At 52.7% G+C, this 14,743-nt stretch overlaps 7 protein-coding genes across 7 annotated transcripts; 3 read left to right on the plus strand and 4 right to left on the minus strand.

Annotated features, from left to right (window-relative positions):
* Positions 1 to 941: 941 nt before the first annotated feature.
* Positions 942 to 3,020, plus strand: CC84DRAFT_1101022 (uncharacterized protein; the record flags this gene model as incomplete). The annotated part of the gene is made up of 4 exons (XM_018174893.1): positions 942 to 1,084; positions 1,408 to 1,650; positions 1,736 to 2,219; positions 2,268 to 3,020. The coding sequence occupies 4 exons, from the start codon at positions 942 to 944 to the stop codon at positions 3,018 to 3,020; spliced, it is 1,623 nt and encodes a 540-aa protein (XP_018031258.1).
* A 659-nt stretch (positions 3,021 to 3,679) lies between these two features.
* Positions 3,680 to 4,096, minus strand: CC84DRAFT_1221450 (uncharacterized protein; the record flags this gene model as incomplete). The annotated part of the gene is made up of 1 exon (XM_018183275.1): positions 3,680 to 4,096. One exon carries the CDS (start codon positions 4,094 to 4,096, stop codon positions 3,680 to 3,682), a length of 417 nt encoding a protein of 138 aa, XP_018031259.1.
* A 287-nt stretch (positions 4,097 to 4,383) lies between these two features.
* CC84DRAFT_269242 (uncharacterized protein) lies at positions 4,384 to 5,322 on the minus strand. The gene is made up of 2 exons (XM_018185682.1): positions 5,199 to 5,322; positions 4,384 to 5,094 (listed from the first exon to the last, which is right to left on the minus strand). The coding sequence occupies exon 2, from the start codon at positions 5,091 to 5,093 to the stop codon at positions 4,671 to 4,673; it is 423 nt and encodes a 140-aa protein (XP_018031260.1). The 5' UTR covers position 5,094; positions 5,199 to 5,322; the 3' UTR covers positions 4,384 to 4,670.
* An 863-nt stretch (positions 5,323 to 6,185) lies between these two features.
* Positions 6,186 to 7,993, plus strand: CC84DRAFT_1100810 (DUF1446-domain-containing protein; the record flags this gene model as incomplete). Its single annotated transcript, XM_018174883.1, has 2 exons — positions 6,186 to 6,291; positions 6,342 to 7,993. 2 exons carry the CDS (start codon positions 6,186 to 6,188, stop codon positions 7,991 to 7,993), a joined length of 1,758 nt encoding a protein of 585 aa, XP_018031261.1.
* Positions 7,994 to 8,864: 871 nt separating this feature from the next.
* Positions 8,865 to 10,717, plus strand: CC84DRAFT_271392 (FAD-binding domain-containing protein). The gene is made up of 3 exons (XM_018185684.1): positions 8,865 to 9,058; positions 9,108 to 10,033; positions 10,090 to 10,717. The coding sequence occupies exons 1-3, from the start codon at positions 8,948 to 8,950 to the stop codon at positions 10,586 to 10,588; spliced, it is 1,536 nt and encodes a 511-aa protein (XP_018031262.1). The 5' UTR covers positions 8,865 to 8,947; the 3' UTR covers positions 10,589 to 10,717.
* Positions 10,451 to 11,861, minus strand: CC84DRAFT_1168116 (glutathione S-transferase). Its single transcript, XM_018179322.1, has 3 exons — positions 11,468 to 11,861; positions 11,145 to 11,403; positions 10,451 to 11,015 (listed from the first exon to the last, which is right to left on the minus strand). The coding sequence occupies exons 1-3, from the start codon at positions 11,679 to 11,681 to the stop codon at positions 10,748 to 10,750; spliced, it is 741 nt and encodes a 246-aa protein (XP_018031263.1). The 5' UTR covers positions 11,682 to 11,861; the 3' UTR covers positions 10,451 to 10,747.
* A 1,017-nt stretch (positions 11,862 to 12,878) lies between these two features.
* CC84DRAFT_271328 (LAlv9 family protein-like protein) lies at positions 12,879 to 14,666 on the minus strand. The gene is made up of 5 exons (XM_018185683.1): positions 14,530 to 14,666; positions 14,364 to 14,474; positions 13,898 to 14,312; positions 13,680 to 13,851; positions 12,879 to 13,632 (listed from the first exon to the last, which is right to left on the minus strand). Exons 1-5 carry the CDS (start codon positions 14,574 to 14,576, stop codon positions 13,001 to 13,003), a joined length of 1,377 nt encoding a protein of 458 aa, XP_018031264.1. The 5' UTR covers positions 14,577 to 14,666; the 3' UTR covers positions 12,879 to 13,000.
* Between the last annotated feature and the right edge of the window lie 77 nt (positions 14,667 to 14,743).

Here is a 14,743-nt window from a genome sequence, read left to right on the forward strand (position 1 = left end):
TGACGCTGTTCCTGTTCGCTAGCTTTAGCGTCATCCTGAATGCCATGCAAGTCATCCTGACGGGAAGGCAGATGCGGCTGGGGAGTGACAATCCCAGTTCAGGGTTGAAGAAGACAATGGGGGTCTTTGAGTGGTTTGGGACGGAGGTTATCGGGTGGGCGATGGCGTTTGGGGTATTGTTTCTGGTGTGGTGGATTGCTATGGCGATGATGGAAGGGTGGAAAATGAGAGGAGTCAAAAAAGAACTCAAGAAGAGGTGGAAAGAAGAAAGAAAAGTACATGCATGATGGGCAAGTATTGCGTTCACGTACTTAAGTCGTGTAGGAGGCCGGACATGGCATTGGCGAATAATAGGCCTCTTGAGTACCGACATGATCTATGCAAAGTGACCACAGCCACGTAACGCTCTGTAAGCTTCGTAACTCGACGAGGTGTGTATCTCTGGCTACGGCAAAGATGCTCCAAAAGCCGTGTTGCTGTCGAAGGAATTGGGACACTCTCCACGAGGCAAACCAAACCTCATCGTCGAAATCGTGGCATGGGCACAAAGCTGGGCAGCGCAGTGCGATGGTCTGATGGTGGTCCTGGATTTCCCTTCGCCCCGCCTGATTCGGCTCGATGCGGCACGCTAGACCCGTTGCGCCGCACTTGCAACAACGTCATGCTTGTGCTTGTGGGCCGCAGTTCTCACCACCAGCAGAAGATGCAAGCTTCTTAGTCATGACCCGAAACATTTAAATACTCCGTGGGGTCCTTAGAGCCATCGATCGCTCCCCTCTTTTTGTCTTTTCTTCCTCTCCACGCCTCTCCACGTCTCTCCACTCTTGTTCGGCCCGGATAGTTCACGCCAGGTGCTTGGAGCTTCGGATCGGCGATCGCCCACTCAAAGGACCACAATCGCAACCACATCGGAAAGTAATTGAAGAGAGGGAACTGTCAAGATGTCGGTATCTGCAGCGTTGAAGAGCAGGGTCAGGAGACCCAGTTATTTGAAGAAGATAGCCAAGGCTGAGGATTTGCTGCATCATTTTCCCAATGGCGCATACGTGGGCTGGAGTGGATTCACAGGTGTGGGATATCCAAAGTGAGTCTTTTCATTATTTTCCCCTTATCCTTCTCAATGAGTCTGTGGTCTGTTGAGAAGGAGCGCTGTGTCTATCCCGAGGCCGAACGGAAGCTGGGGGCCGAGCCATCTCCGAGCAAGAGTCGGAAGCACGGATGAACATTTTTGTGGGTCGATTGAGGCAAAGCAAGAGTTGGAAAGCTTCGCGACACGAGGGACATACTTCATGCACGATGTATACTGCTTCTTGGCGAGAGATGGGGGCGGGAGATAATCGCATCATGCCCACCTTGCCTCCAAAGCTGCACGCATATATCAAACAATAGCTAACAGCTCAACTTCAGAAAGATACCCACGGCCTTGGCCGACCATGTCGAGAAGAACAATTTGCAAGGTCAGATGAAATACAACCTCTTCGTCGGTGCTTCTTCTGGTGCCGAGACAGAAAATCGATGGGCGCGATTGAACATGATCGAGCGACGCGCGCCTCACCAGGTAGGGAAGGAAATTGCCAAGGGCATAAACAATGGAAACATCAAATTCTTCGATAAGCATCTGAGCATGTTCCCGGTCGATCTCATGTATGGGTATGTACGAAAGCCGATCACTCACGTATGAAAGTGCATGAACAATGCACTACTCAAAGAGAGATGGTTCGCTAACAATGAGTAGATTCTACACACTTAACAAACCTAACAACCGCCTCGATGTCACTATCGTGGAGGCTTCCGCTATTACTGAAGATGGTGGCATCATTCCTGGTGCTTCAGTTGGTGCATCGCCTGAACTTATCCAGATGGCTGACAAGATCATCATCGAGGTCAACACCGCGGCTCCCTCTTTCGAAGGTCTTCACGATATTACCATGACCGACCTACCTCCTCGCCGGAAGCCGTACCTTGTTATGTCTCCTGAGGACCGCATTGGTACCCCTCACATCCCGATCGACCCTGAGCGCGTCGTAGCGATTGTCGAGAGTGACTACCCGGACCAGACCCAGCCGAACGCCCCGGAGGACGAAACCAGTCGCGCAATCGCCTCAAATTTGATTGAATTCCTCAAGCATGAGGTGAAGCACGGCAGGCTTCCAGAAAATCTACTTCCTATCCAGAGTGGTATCGGCAACATCGCCAACGCGGTGGTTGGAGGTCTCGCTGTAAGTTCACTATCCCGAAGTGCCTAAACAGACGCTTACGATCCGTAGTCGGGAGGCGCCAACTTCAAGAACCTCAAGGTCTGGACTGAGGTGCTCCAAGACAGTTTCCTCGATCTCTTCGACTCCGGCAACCTCGACTTTGCTACCGCCACCTCAATCCGCTTCTCTCCCGACGGATTTGAGCGCTTCTACAAGAACTGGGACCGTTACGCACCCAAGCTACTTCTCCGCTCACAGCAAGTATCAAACTCGCCTGAGATCATCCGCCGCCTCGGAGTTATCGGCATGAACACCCCTGTCGAAGTTGACATCTACGCCCACGCGAACAGCACATGCGTGATGGGATCCCGCATGCTGAACGGCCTCGGAGGATCCGCCGATTTCCTACGCTCTGCCAAGTACTCCATCATGCACACGCCTTCCACTCGCCCTTCCAAGACTGACCCTACCGGCGTTTCTTGCATCGTGCCCATGTGCACGCACATCGACCAGACCGAGCACGACCTCGACGTCATCGTGACGGAGCAGGGTCTCGCCGATGTGCGCGGTCTCTCCCCGCGCGAGCGCGCTCGAGTCATCATCAAGAAATGTGCTCATCCCGATTACGTGCCCATATTGGAGGACTACTTCAACAAGGCTGAGTTCGAGTGCTTGAGGAAGGGTTGGGGACACGAGCCGCACCTGCTGTGGAACAGCTTTGATATGCATAAGCATCTGAATGAACAGGGTACAATGAAGCTCCCAAGCTGGGACTGGAGGAGCAGTGAGGCAGGTATGGCTAGTGAGAAGAGCAATTTGTAGAGGAGCACATTGGACAACGGCATTCTAGAGTGAGAGACGTGTTGTAGGATATATCAAATCAGTTCAAATCAGCTATGCATGGCAGTTCCCTTCTACGAGCTAAAGTCTGTGCTGATGTTTGTAAACAAGATAATGTCACCGCAACGGGGCAAGTCATCAAGCATAAAAAGAGTGTGTTTTTGTCTACATCCACTGATATGACCACAGTCGGATCTTTGAAGAAAAATGAACGCCAGTCAACGATTGAAAGTCGTTCGTTATGATATGAGTGCGCTGTTGTGCGCAGCTATACTGCTACGTTTCGAAGAAACAAACGCGGGTCAAACGATCAGAAGCCCCTCTCACACAGTAACTACGCTGGCGTTTGGAGCAGTACTCTAGTCTAGGTGGTGCATCCGCATGACCGCTGCGCTAATTTGAAAGGCAAAATCTTATAGGGCCGATTTAGACGCAACCAACCGTGAACCGAAGGAAAGTCATGAGAAGCCGGTTGAACGTGGGTCGTGATGAAACTGGGAAATCCGTGGAGCGTGAATCGTGAAGAAAATGATAAAAAGCCGTGTGAACGTGAACATAACCGTCCAACCTAACATTGCCTTGGATCTACACTGCGCTCAGTCAGTCTTGTGGTCGTATGACGCTCGCTCAGAAGAGCGCAGCTACTTGTACCGCTTACCCTTCTGGATAAACCTCAACTTCTTCTTCTCCTTGTTTGTTAGCTCCTTCTCCTTCGCGGCCTCGTTCGCAGCCGCAACTTGCTGCTTCTTCTCAGCCTCGGCTTTCATCTGCTCGCGAGCTTCAGCCTCCAAGTTGAGATCGTGATCATTCCTGTCGTCAGCAGGCAGCTTGGACTTGAGCTTCTTGTACCTCAGATTGTAGCCTCTAGAGTAGGGATGGCTAAGACAGCCACCACCGCACTTGCTGCTCCGAACTGTGAAGATGTCACCACAGGCCTCGCAGTAAGCGACATGGCTTTGCTTGAAGCAGCGGTTACCCGGGGCGCGATTGCACAGACCACAGTGGTGCTGGTAGTTGCTGCTGTCCCTGTCCTGGTTATTGCGAAGGATGGGAGCCATCTTAAAGGGTGAAGGGTGTCTGCTTTACTGAGCTTGCGTTAGAAGAAGTTGTGTTTGGCAAGAAGCTCTGGCGTATCTGGGGTTGCGTTGTGTCTTCAACTTCCGCGGGCCGGAGTTGATGGTGCTGTGGGGGAGAGTGGGAAAGAAAGAGAGCATTTTAATACACCTGGAACTCTACGGCGGTGGCGGCTTTCACGACGGGCGATGCTGCATTGTAGATAATCATGTGAGGCGCTTTAGATGTTCAATGAAATGGGAAGATAACAGAAGTGGGAGGTAGCGTTGTATAGACTTTTAGTGGATACCCAACAATTGAATACTCATATTCCGTCTTGAAGTTCAAACTCACTCATCAAGATCTACACGGCCCGTTCCGTCAAAGATTTCAATCCTCGCCACCCCGAGATAGCAACGTGTGCGAGGGAGACCCGCTAAGATGTGGTGGACCGAGAAAAGCCGCCGTCCGTTAATCAAGATAATACTGAACCCCGACAGTGTCCGGTACACTAAGCTCAACCACTCATCATGGTGGTCCAGAATGTGGCAGATAGTATGCCCAGGTGTCGTGACAAAACTAGCTCTGATTGTCATAGGGTCTACGCTTCTCCGCTTTCTGCACCACCTTGCTCTTCTTGCCCCTATTTGCCTTCCTGGACTCTTCCTCCCGTGGGTCCCGCTGGGCAGCGGCGGTTCTCGTGGCCTCCGCACCCCGACGCTCACGCTCAGCACGGATCGTAGCTTCTAGCTGAAGCTCGAACGGGGTGCGATGGTGCTCGGGCAAGCCACTCTTCACCTTCTTGACCTTGAGGTTGTACCCATCGGCGTACGTGTGGTAGTTGCACCCAGACTTGCTGAACGACTGGAAAACTGTACCGCACTCCTCACAGTGATAGATGTGGTACTTCTCGAAGCATCGTGTGGTCACAGCCCCCTTGCAGGTTCGGCAATGGTGGTTGTAGTCGTTGTTGGCGCCCTCCGCGCGCGCGAACCGGGCCATTCTGTTATGATCAAGGTCAACTTGAAGCTTCCAACGACATTGAAGAGTGATTTGTGCTCTCGTCCAGATGCTCTGAGTTGGGCTGCTGAGACTCGAGCAACGTACCTTCGATCTGATCCTATTCAATACGCTCGTTCAGTTGTGGTTTAGAACTCGGGAGAGTAATGCGTGGTATAGGGACGGACGGGCGGAGTGAGAGCAAGCTGTTGGCCATCGTGTATAGAGAGAGCTCTGCCGTTTGGGCTAGCATAGCTTCTCAAGTTCATGTTAAACTGCGCAAGGACCTGGCATGGAGTTGAAAATGTCCATCGTCCAGATTGCCACCTGAATAGGTAGATACGCTTTCCGTCTCTAAAAAGTCATGAGTCAAGTGTGACGACAGCAGTAGGATCTCAACTCACAACCTATCTATATGTGCTCATAATCCTTGGAATGTCTCTGACCAAACTTTGACTTTCGTAGGTGAAATCCATCATAACTTGCGAGGACATAGTGTGACGGTGGTACGAGCTTTTAGCACACTGCATAGCTATGGTATATAACGGTCAATTTCACAACAATCACCTGGTTCAATGGAATCATGTCCAAACTTCTGGAAACACAACAATTTACCTACACAAAGCGGCACATTATAAACAAAGGTTCCCTACACGGTCAAGGACATGACATTCCTGACCAAGCTGTGCATCTGCTGTGCGAATCATGGAGCAAAGAAGTTAAATTCAAAGCGGTAATAATTTAAGTTTCAATTATTGTCTGCTATGGTCACTAGTCTACATTTATTCTAGCTCTTTCCTTACGCCTCGGCTACGCGCTGACAGGCGCAACGCGACTCCGCATCTGAACCACAGTATCCCTCACAGTTATCCACGAGGCCTGACAATGCTTGCTACATACGACGCTGGGGCTGTCATGCTCCATAGAAGCAGGGTAGCAGTACTTTGTGACCGTATTCGGCCTCCTTGACTGGCAACATGACATTACAACGTCCAATACGCATTGCAGGTACGCTGCTGTGCATCATAGCTGTGTTTTTGACATATTCACAAGTCATCAGGATGTTCTGGGTCAACCACAGACCGTCGCAATGCTATGACATTGCTCGCCTCGAACTATGCGAATGATCCTATTGATGTGTTCGTCGGCGACTGGATGAGTGAAGCGAATATGACAGCGCGCGCCAACGTCAAATTGAACGGTGCGAACTCATCTTTCGCGTTTCGTCATTTGTTCACTGACATAGAACAGGGCAGATGGAGGCATACGAGCCAACCTTCCTTGAAGCTCTCGAGCCCGCCTTGTTGCACATCGCCAAGCACGGCATCAAGGTCGCTGTCAATGCGGGCGCTTCAGACACAAAGAAGCTTCATGAGGTCGTTAAGAAAATGATTGCTGGCAAAGGACTGAAGCTTAGCGTTGCATGGATCTCTGGCGATGAGGTCCTACAACAGCTCATAGACGCACAAAGGAGAGGAGAATCGCCATTCGAGAATCTTTGCACCGAGGAGCGCCTCGAAGACTGGCAGTTCGAGCCAATATACGCACAAGCATACTTAGGCGGGCTGGGCATTGCGAAAGCCTTTGAGAAGGGTGCAGACATTGTCTTGTGTGGCCGAGTATCAGACGCGAGTCCGCTCATTGGCGCCGCATACTGGTGGCACAAGTGGCAACGATCAGATCTCGACAAACTTGCGAATGCGTTCGTGGCAGGTCATCTATCTGAGTGCTCCTCGTATAGCACAGGTGGCAACTACACTGGATTCAAGGATCTCGAGGGCCTCGGCTGGGAGAACATTGGCTATCCCATCGTCGAGATCGCACAGTCGGGCGAAGTAATAGTCACGAAGAATCAAGGATCTGCAGGTGAGGTGTCGATCAACACGCTCACATCGCAACTCTTGTACGAAATCCAGGGTCCATGGTATTTCAACTCGGATGTGACAGCCGTGCTGCACGATATCTCCTTTGAGTACATATCGGAGAACCGCATCGCTTTGCATGGTGTCAAGGGTGCGCTACCACCTCCCACGACAAAGGTGGGCATCACGGCGAAACCCATCTATCAAGCTGAAATGCATTGGTTCATGACAGGCCTGGACATCCCCGCTAAAGCACGCATGATGGAGCAGCTCATTCGCACGCAGATGGGAAATCACGCGCAGAAGTTGCTGAATCTATCGTTTCAAATCATCGGCTCCTGCGCAGAGAATCCGACAAACCAGAACGCTGCTACGGCTGATTTCCGTGTAATCGCACAAGCGCACAGAGCCAAAGACCTTGCCCCCGCAAAGTTCGTGCGACCGTGCATCGATCCTATCATGTGTGCATATCCAGGAGCGACGCCGCATCTCGACCTACGGCAAGCGTTTCCAAAGGAAGTGTTCGAATACTACGTCACCCTTCTGCCACAGTCCGTAATCAAACACGAAGTCCATCTTGCTTCTGGGGAGGTGATTGATATCCCACCACCTCCAGACAGTAAGACCTGGCCGAAAAGGCAACCCTCACAAGACACCACCACGACAGCAGCAGATCTAAGCGGCTTCGGCACCACCATTCGAGCACCTCTGGGGACCATCGTACACGCACGTTCAGGCGATAAAGGCTCAGATTGTAATGTAGGCTTTTGGGTCCGCCATCGGGACGAATACGCGTGGCTGCAGAATCTGCTGTCCACGGTGTTCATGAAGGAGCTGCTAGCAGAGGAATATAACGGCAAGAGCATTGAAAGATGCGAATTTCCAGGACTCAAAGCAATCCATTTCCTACTGCGGGATCACTTGGATCGAGGAGTAAGTTGTACGACTAGTGTAGACTTCCTGGGGAAGAACTGCGCGGAGTTTTTGAGAGCAAGGGTTGTGGATATCCCTGCAAAGTTCTTGGCAAGGGGACATATCTAATCATGAGAGCACAGTGGATGACATAACAAGGGGAATGTAGGCGCTCCATCCTGTGTTGACTTACTTTGTTGTATGTTTGCAAACTTACTATATAGTAGGTTATCGTAAATGTTCACACTAGGGAATTCTCATATTTATCATCGGCCACTTTGAAGATTTGCTGCTATGAGCAAACATTTAATGCAAGATTTTATTGTGTTTTTGCTGGTTGAAGCCAACACATCGCCCAGGCCAAAGGTAGCCTTGACGGACTCACAATGTATACTTTGCTTGACCGCTCGACACCCTATCTTCATGGTGTGGATATCTTACTATGGCTTCTCAAGGCGTTGCATGTACCCGACACTTTCTGCAGGAGCACCGACCACCTCGCACAACGCTCGATCCTCGTTAGTCCTTTCCTCGCAGAAGCGTATTAATGGTTCTTCTCCATACGCATGTAGTCCACTTTCTTCCATGATGCACTATTGCCAATGTCAGAATCTCATTACAACGCATCGCAGATCTTTTACTTTTCCGTCTTAGCGCAATTCCCATCGCTGAATACGCGTATTCGCCTAGCTTCAACCACCTCCCTCCTTCCCATGCTCGTTCCGGCTTACTCCGTATCTGCTGCTAGGCAATGCTTCTAGGAGCGAGAACTACTCCACTAGAGAAACTAGCGACATTAAACTTTGCATCAGCCCGATGTCTGAGTGAGCTGCTGTTTTCAGTCGTCGTAATACGCGTATCTGAAGCGGTAGCGTCCTGCCCTGTGCATGACTTCCAAGATGCTCAGGCCAAGTGAAGGAAACGGAGTGGATAGCACGGTGGCAGTGTAAAGCACTTCAAGAGGAGGAGCTTGCGAAGGAGGACAGTATAAGAGGAGGGTCTTCGTAGCTGTTATCTTGCACTATACTATCAATACTGTGGAGGCCTTCCTGTATACGAACGAACGATCTTGCTGAGACCACTATGCTGAAACCAGCAATGGGACTCGGAAATTTACTCCCGCTGCTCTACTTGCCCTTCGCATTCGCACAGAGCCTCACACAAGGCCTTGAAAGCCCCACAGGATACGTTCCCGTATGCTTCGTCTTCAAAACTTCTGAAGCGCAACTGACCGCCATCTCAGTGCGACGCCCTCATATCCGCAGGCTTCAGAGATCGCATCCTGACCGCGTCATCACCGGAATATGAATCTCGCATCCAATCTTGGTGGTCCGCCAATACGCGCTATCACCCTTGGTGTCTCTTCCAACCACAAACAACTCGAGAAGTCTCCCTTGCAATAAGCACCTTAGCTAAAGCCGGTGAAGGAGCAGGCGACTGGCACATCGCGATTCGGAGCGGCGGTCATGGCTGGCCAGGCTCAAACAACGTTGTCAAAGGCGTCACCATCGATCTCGGCCACATGAACAATTCCTGGTATGACGATGGAAAAAAGGTTGCTAGCCTCGAGCCTGGCGCAAAATGGAGGGATATCTACGCCAAATTGCTCGAAAAGTACAACATAACTGTGACCGGTGGCCGAGACGGCGACGTCGGCGTTGGTGGCTTTCTGCTGGGTGGCGGGATTTCTTACTACACAGGCACAAACGGTTTCGGATGCGATGTCGTAGTGAACTACGAGCTCGTGCTCGCGAACGGCACCATCGCCAATGCGAACGCCACGCATAATGTGAATCTCTTCAAAGCGCTTAAAGGAGGTGGCCCAAACTTCGGCATCGTAACACGCTTCGACGTCGAAGCCATGCCGGCAGTCGATCTCGCGTATGGACAGATACTCACCTCGATGGAGCACTCGGATGATGTCGTGCAGAGTCTGATTGCATTCACGGAAAAGGTTGAGGAGCGCCCGCACGACCACATGTTTGTCCTGTACGAACATTCCCCTGACATCAACGGGTCCATCATTCTCAGCGTCACCACAAACACCCAGGGAAATATGAATACCACGTCCTTCGACGGCTTCCGCTCGATCCCCGCGCTCTCTTCCTCTTGGGAGAGTACATCTCTTGCCGCAGCCGCGAACGCCTCGCAGGTAACGTCTGGGTACAGGTACGCACCAGGCACCCTACCACCTGAAGTCCCGCATCCTACTAACGTGCGAACAGCTCCGCAAGCGCAACCCTAACCCTCCATCTCACCCCCTCCCTCCTCGCATACGCCACAACCCTCCACACCCGCCTAACCACCCGCCTAACACAGCTCCTCGGCCCCACCGCCTTCCTCGCTAGCACAATTTTCCAGCCCATGCCTACCCTCTATTCCACCATCTCCCCTCAAAAAGGTGGGTCTATGCTTCCTCCCTTCCGCACCAACAGCATCATGTGGACGGGCGGAGTGGGCGTTACGGGAGGCGGCGACGCGGCGCTGGCCATCGCGGAGGCGGAATTGCTATCCACGACCCAGCGACTGGAGGTGAGGGCGAGGGAAGAGGGAGCATTGGAGCAGTTGGTTTATCTGAACTATGCGCATCCCGGGCAGGATGCTTTGGGGAGCTATGGGGCTGAGACAGTTAAGTTTATGAAGGGTGTTGCGGGGAGCGTTGACCCGGGGGCGTTTTGGCAGGAGAGGGTGCCGGGAGGGTTCAAGCTGGGGAGGGTGGTGTAGGCAAGGAAAGGGCCGGAGGAATGGTACTTTGGGGTGGTATTACTTTTGCATCTTGAGGTGAAAGCGATGGTAGTGTGCGGATGGCTCAAGCGTGCAGATTCTCTTGTACCGGTTGACTGTCTTGTCATGCCCAATACTTTGTCTTCCCCCTCGTCTCATCTAAATGGTCTTCTTAGCGTACGCCTCCCCAATGCCCCGCTGTACCGCGGGCCTCTCAGCGATCCTATCAATCCACTTCAACAGATGCGGAAACGCGCTTACATCCTCCTTGCTGAACCCGCTTCTCTCCCAGTTCTTGACCCACGGCCACGTCTTGATGTCCGCAACGCTGTACTTGCCCGCGCCGTTGCCGGCCAGGTACTCGCGCGGGGTGCCGGTGTATTTGCCCGAGAGGTGTATTTCGAGGACGCCGAAGACGCGGAGGGTCCTGGTGGGGAGTTAGTATCAGTGCCATGTGTAACTTCGGACCCAGTACACTGGATGATCTTCCTCGGAGAACACTGCCCAGCAAGACACGTGACCTCTCGCAAGAAGAGCAGGCTGGGGATGGACATACTCGTTCTTGAACCGATTAATCGCATACGGGATCTTCTCGGGCGCCGCGCGGCTGAAATGGTTCACCTGCCCCTGATACGGCGCCCCACTCCCGTGCCAGAAAAACGTCCACTGCAGCGTCTGATTCCGCTCCAGCTCATCCTTGAACCCAAACTTGTCCTCTTTATCCGCGAACTTGAGCAGATAAAACAGTTCTGCGGACGTTTCGTGCACCGTGAACGGCGGAGACTGCGTGTTGTCCACTAGCACTGGAATACGGCCTTCACTGCTGTCAGCTCGCTTACTCGGAGGAATATGATTTGGGTGGGAGAAAGAGGAAGTTACCGTTCGGGTCTAGTCTCAGGAACCAGTCCGACTTCTGGACGTTGGTAGAGATATCGATGATGGTAGTGGTCCACTCGGTGCCGTAAGCATCTTTCAGCTCCTCGAGAAAGATCTGGACCGCTTGACCGTTAGGCGTGGACTGCGTGATCAAGTGCAAGCCCTTTGCGTTCTTGACCTCGTCTGGAGTTTCGGAGGTGTAGTGGTAGGACGACATGACTACTCAAATCTCGGGGTTAACCTGCTATGTGTCTGTTGTGTTTGGAGAGAAAAGGTGCGGTGTAAAGTTGATCTGATTTGTAGAATGGGATCTAAGAAAAGCCTCAATTTATATGGCGAGGAGCAAAGGACAAGGTGGGTAAGCTGTTGATTTGTCAATCCATACGTGATATCACGTATGTGAGTACCAGCCCCTCATCAGCGCTGTACCCCACCAGGTCCCCGCCAATGGCCGTTGCACATGATGACGTGATGGATAGTAAGACTACAACATCGCCAAAAGGACGCCATTAATATGTTAAACTACCTGCTTATGTTTGTTGAAAATGGGGTGGATAGCCGTGATTAGGTATGTCACAAAAGAGGCATTAGCGTAAACTACATCATGGGAGGTGGTTGGTGCGTGAACGGCGCCTACAACCCCAGCGATGAACGCGAGAACGGAGTAGGATGCTTTTCGCGAATTTCGAAGGGACAGACCGAGGAGTTAATGATACCGACTCTTGTACGCTGTACACAAGTTCGTTCATCAAAGACGCAAAAATGCTGTATCTCCACCCAATGCAAAGTCCAACATCCACGTGACCATTCATATCGCAAATCTCATCACGCCCTCATCCAATCCGCCGTACATCATCCCTTCACGTCACAGCCTCCTTACTCCTCTCCCCATCCTTCTCCGCATCGAAGAACACACTCTCCCTCTTCCCCTCACCCTGTACCTCAGCCGGCGCCGTCCGCGCGCTATTCAGCGGCTTCCCCAGATCCACAACCCCATCCTTGTCCCTCTTGAACTCTTCCGCGCGCTTGATGTCCCCCGGCGAAGGCTCTGCCGGTAACGCAGGGCTCTGCATCGGCGTCCCCGATGCGCTCCTGCTCGCCTGCCACCCCTTCTTCTTCTCACTCGCCCACGCGCCCCACGACGAGAGATACGCGCCGGCGCGCGTGGATGCGGCTTGAACGTTTGCGTGCGCGTGGTGCGAGGAAGAGACACTCGGACTACTGGGCTCGCTTTCCTTAGCGAGGCGGCTCTCCTCTTGCCGCTTCCGCTGTGCCTCGCGGACGGCTTCCATCTGCGCCCAGAGGCTGTCGAATGCGGAAGAGACCTTTTTCTGGCCGACGGCGAGCTGCTTGCCGATTGCTTCGCGAGAGTTCTGGAGGCGCTCGTCGAGCTGCAGGTGCTCTATTTGCCTATGCGGTACGCGAGGATTAGCACGCAGATAGTGATGCTGGCTACTTGGAAGGTGGAGTTTGAGAACAGCCTGGGGCGGGGGTTTGACTTAGCGTCTCCTGGATGCTTGCGAGAGAAAGAGGAACTTACTGCGCAAGACGACGTTGGACATCTTCAATGCTGAGGCCGCCGGAGCAGGGATGTTTTGGTTCGACGATGTCGAAGAGGTGCGAGTCAGTGAATTTATTCCAGATACGGAAGTTTTCCGTCTGCATCCACGCGTGGATGTAATTGTTCGAGAACTCTCCTGCCGGGTCCCCCTCGTGCTCTGTGATGATTCTTTCCTTGTCTTTATTCTTCTCCTGGTAAGCTTTGAACTTGACAGCACTCAGCATGGCAAGCAAGTACTCTTCGAATTGCATACGAATGAATTCTTCACTGCCGGCATAGCCGTGGTCTTTTGGGCGACTGGGATTGGATTCATCCCAGGTGTCGTGGACGGTTTGTGTAAGAAAGTCGATCCAGCGGCGGTCTGGCGTGGATAAGGTGAGCGCATGTTGAAGAGAGGATGATGTTATGTTCACAGTGTGTTCGTCCAGGTTGATCAATATGTCGCTATATCGGTCTCTTTGCTGGAGCAGCAGTGAGTTGGTAGAGCCTACAATGTACGATTTAGTGTCTTGATCAGCCAGAACGTCGAGCTGTTGTAAAGGCGTGTATGGTCCAAACAGTGACCCTCTGCCAAAGAGCTGGAGCGGAAGGCCCATGTAAGTGAGCACTGGAATTGTTCAGCATGGATCGAGCTAAGCATTTGGGCTGACTGACACGAGGAGCGCTGCGACGTCTTGAGCGACGTAGGCATGACGAGCTCCGTCTCGCACGAATTGAACTTGGGATCAGCAGAATCTTGAAGGTGGCGGATTAGACCGGGTATCAGAGAAATCAAAGCAAACTGCATCATGCATAAGCGCTCGCAGTGCGAGCCGAAGAAAAGCATCTGCAGAAAGTCAGCTGCGTGTACCTCTTCGTATGGAATAAAATACCTTTGGTTGGAGCAGAGCACACTTGAAAAGAACGAGCGTCTGCCACTTGAACTCGTGGATCATCTCTCGCAGAGAAATACCAAAGTAGTGGTCCGGTTCTCCCTCCTGATTCTTGAGCAGCGTAGGCAGACTCTCGCTAAACCGTTGTAGGATCTCGACATCGGTGAAGTCCCTCTGTGCAAACCACGCCGCCGTAACAACTCCCAGCTGCGCTTTGATAGCCCCAAAGTACTGCGGGCTATCGCTCACCACCACCACCGCCTTCTGCACGGTGCTCCTTGTAACCTCGGCCGGCCGATCAATCAGCTTGCTCGCATCCAGCTGTCGCGTACACGAGATGCCAAAGAGGCTCGAAGCAGGGTGTTTGGGCGTCTCGGCGCGTCGCAGCGTGAAGTAGGAATAGTCTTCGGTGGAGCTATGACCGGTCAGTCCTCCTGCTGCATATCTACCGGCGAGGGGCCTTTACGCGTGCGCGCCGTCGCTCAGCGCCATGAACGGAAGATTCACCCAGTCATTCTCCACCGACGGGTCTGCGCTGCCCTCCTCGACGCCGAACCATCGCTCCACTTCCGGTCCCCTGCATGGCCATCAGCAAATTGCGCCCTCGCATTGCCCCTCTTGAGACTACCGACCTCGCGTGATGGAAATCAACGACGCAAATCAGAGGCGCGAACGCCATCCTCTATGAGCAGCCCAGGCGGCTCGCTATCGGCGTGCGGATACGGTGACGAGACGAAGGGAGGCCATGAGACATAAGACGGAGTCTTGGTCGTGGTTGCGAGTGGAGCTGGGCGCGCGAGCCGCTTATCGATAATGCGCGGATGCGGGACAGGGATCCTGGCACAC

This window comes from Paraphaeosphaeria sporulosa (assembly GCF_001642045.1).
Source record: "Paraphaeosphaeria sporulosa strain AP3s5-JAC2a unplaced genomic scaffold CC84scaffold_11, whole genome shotgun sequence".
NCBI classification, from domain to species: Eukaryota; Fungi; Ascomycota; class Dothideomycetes; order Pleosporales; family Didymosphaeriaceae; genus Paraphaeosphaeria; species Paraphaeosphaeria sporulosa.

Excerpts from the sequence above, each read along its gene's own strand:
- CC84DRAFT_271328 (XM_018185683.1), bottom strand. The coding sequence starts at position 14,576 with ATGGCGTTCGCGCCTCTGATTTGCGTCGTTGATTTCCATCACGCGAG. Across the intron at positions 14,475-14,529 it reads GTTGATTTCCATCACGCGAG|GGGACCGGAAGTGGAGCGAT; the intron begins GTCGGTAGTCTC and ends ATGGCCATGCAG. Across the intron at positions 13,633-13,679 it reads GACGTCGCAGCGCTCCTCGT|TGCTCACTTACATGGGCCTT; the intron begins GTCAGTCAGCCC and ends GAACAATTCCAG.
- CC84DRAFT_271392 (XM_018185684.1), top strand. The coding sequence starts at position 8,948 with ATGCTGAAACCAGCAATGGGACTCGGAAATTTACTCCCGCTGCTCTAC. Across the intron at positions 9,059-9,107 it reads GCCCCACAGGATACGTTCCC|TGCGACGCCCTCATATCCGC; the intron begins GTATGCTTCGTC and ends CCGCCATCTCAG. Across the intron at positions 10,034-10,089 it reads CAGGTAACGTCTGGGTACAG|CTCCGCAAGCGCAACCCTAA; the intron begins GTACGCACCAGG and ends ACGTGCGAACAG.
- CC84DRAFT_269242 (XM_018185682.1), bottom strand. The coding sequence starts at position 5,093 with ATGGCCCGGTTCGCGCGCGCGGAGGGCGCCAACAACGACTACAACCAC.
- CC84DRAFT_1168116 (XM_018179322.1), bottom strand. The coding sequence starts at position 11,681 with ATGTCGTCCTACCACTACACCTCCGAAACTCCAGACGAGGTCAAGAAC. Across the intron at positions 11,404-11,467 it reads CCTGAGACTAGACCCGAACG|GCCGTATTCCAGTGCTAGTG; the intron begins GTAACTTCCTCT and ends ACAGCAGTGAAG. Across the intron at positions 11,016-11,144 it reads ATTAATCGGTTCAAGAACGA|GACCCTCCGCGTCTTCGGCG; the intron begins GTATGTCCATCC and ends ACTCCCCACCAG.